The sequence below is a fragment of the Crinia signifera genome, chromosome 7 (genome assembly GCF_055691185.1).
Source record: "Crinia signifera chromosome 7, ASM5569118v1, whole genome shotgun sequence".
In the NCBI taxonomy this organism is placed as follows: domain Eukaryota; kingdom Metazoa; phylum Chordata; class Amphibia; order Anura; family Myobatrachidae; genus Crinia; species Crinia signifera.
Genome location: NC_139223.1, coordinates 116223125 through 116225390, shown reverse-complemented (window position 1 = coordinate 116225390; position 2266 = coordinate 116223125). Strand labels below are relative to the sequence as shown.

At 47.7% G+C, this 2266-nt stretch overlaps 1 protein-coding gene across 1 annotated transcript; it reads left to right on the top strand.

Annotated features, from left to right (window-relative positions):
- Nucleotides 1-214: 214 nt before the first annotated feature.
- LOC146021222 (uncharacterized) lies at nt 215-1863 on the top strand. The gene is made up of 3 exons (XM_083155016.1): nt 215-683; nt 1183-1251; nt 1547-1863. Exons 1-3 carry the CDS (start codon nt 215-217, stop codon nt 1861-1863), a joined length of 855 nt encoding a protein of 284 aa, XP_083011142.1.
- The last annotated feature ends 403 nt before the right edge of the window (nt 1864-2266 follow it).

Sequence of the window (2266 nt, the reverse complement as noted above, 5' to 3'; positions counted from 1 at the left end):
AAGTGTGAGAGGCAGCAGTGTGGCAGGCAGCATGGCCACAGCAAGGGCAGCCTCACACCAGGCCCTGGGCGTCCAGCCCCAGCAGGAGGAGGTGGAGGATCCGCTGGCATCCCCATCCTACAGCCAAGACCTTGATCATACCCCACACCAGCTGCAGGAGGGCCACATGTCAGAGGTGGAGGCAGATGGTGGTGAGGAGGAGGAAGACACTGCCATGGAGGAGGAGGGCTACATGGCTGGTGTTGAAAATGAGGAGAAGGAGGAGGAGGTTGAAGCTGGCCGCACCAAAAGTGGCAGAAAGGTGCGTTTTTCCTATGAAGAAAATGCAGCACTTGTCCGGGCTATCCTGCCAGTGTTTGAGCGTTTGCTTGGCAAATCTCACCACAAGACCACTGCACAGCGCAAAAGGGCTATGTGGAAGGACATCACCCAGGCGGTGAACGCTGTGAGTCAGCACAAGCGCCTGGTCCGCAATGTGAAAAAGAGATTCAACGACATCAAAAGGCAGTTGAAGAATAAAATGGCCATGGAGTTGGAGGAGGCCACCAAGACTGGAGGAGGAAGCCCCACCACTGTGTGCTACAATTCGTATGAGGTGAAGCTGAAGCGCATCATCCCCCCTGAGGTCCTGCCTGGCATGCACGTGGCGGATACCGATAGGCCACAAACGCCATCTAGAGCTGGTAAGTGTGACCACATGCAATCATAAACATACATGCTAATGTATTATAACTATAATGTTCACTTGTATTGTTATGCTAAGTAAAGTGCTGCTGTGGAACTACATAGCCCAGCAAGGTCATGCACAAGAAATTGCCTGCTACTCCTTTAAAATTGCTGATAATGCTGGGCCTTGTTGTTCCACAACTGCTCACATTGATTAACACTGTAACATTCTTTCTAGCAGCCTAACATGTATGTGGACAAAAACCCAGAGGTGTACTGGTGGTTTAGCTGCCATGCCTACATAGCAAAGATTATACAATAGTTGTCATGTGTACAATAGTGTAATTTTATTAATGTCACAGAAAAATCTGTGGGTTCCAAAACAAAATGGTGCCAAAGAAATAAAGCAGTCCTTGTCCAAAGGGTATTGTCCATTATTGTCATCTCAATGCCTGTTTGCACAAAATGCTTCCCCATTGCAAGGTCCATAATGCCTGGCCATCTTTCCTTCTACAGATTGTCAATCCCGAAGTGCTCACGCATCCAAGACCAGAAGGCCCGTTGCTGCAGAATCTGCGGAAGCAGGTAAATGAACAAAAAACACACCATTACACATACAGTACACACACCCATGTCACCTCAACAATATCTCATACCACATTCAACTCCTGTTGCTACATTGCAACGGAAATTAATGTCATCTGAGCTACGCATGTGACATATTATTAATGTGAATGTTACATGCTGTATCGGGGTACATGTGTAAGTACATAACACCCCTAGGTATTTGCGTCCAGCATCTCAAGCCCTATGTAAAACAGTATAGAGGACAGTGTGGCCTATATATGCATGAGTACTTACCTCTTCTCTGTATCCACAGGTGCTATACAACTAGGGTCAAACCAAACAGATTCTTCAATGATGGTGCTAGACGAAATGGACATCATTCTTGAACCAGTCGACACCTTTGCGGCAGAGGAAGAAATACAGACCTCGTCACAGAGTGATCTTCCCCCAAGTGGGGTGTCTCCCAACCCACCCCCACCCACCAACACACCCCATACAGCCGCTTCGGCTTCCCAAGTAGCTAACTCCTTGGTTAATTTCAAGGAAAAACAGATAGAATTCATGGCCTCCCAAAGCCTCCAAATAGGTAATATCCAGGGGTACATGCGTGCAGGGGCGGATCCAGGATAAAATGACAGGGGGGGCACCATGATAAAAGATGGTTTAGGTGGGGGGAGGGGCAGCGTTAGTGGTGCCAGTGTACATGATAAGAGAGCGGCAGAGAGAGGGTGGGAATGGAATTAAAAATAGGCCCTGGCATTTAAAGTATGCAGGCCCACCATGGCGACAAAAGTGAAGGATGTAGTTGTGCGCGCGCCAAAGGCGCGCTCCGGAAAAGGGGGTGTGGCCACTCAAAAGGGGTGTACAACACCATATACAACTTCTACACATTATGAAACAAAATACTAGACCCCATTATACTTGCCCCTTACACATGAAGCCAAATGGAATGAGCCAAAACTCACATAATGCCACATGGATTGAGCCAAAATTCAAATAATGCCACATGGATTGTATCGAAATTCGCATAATG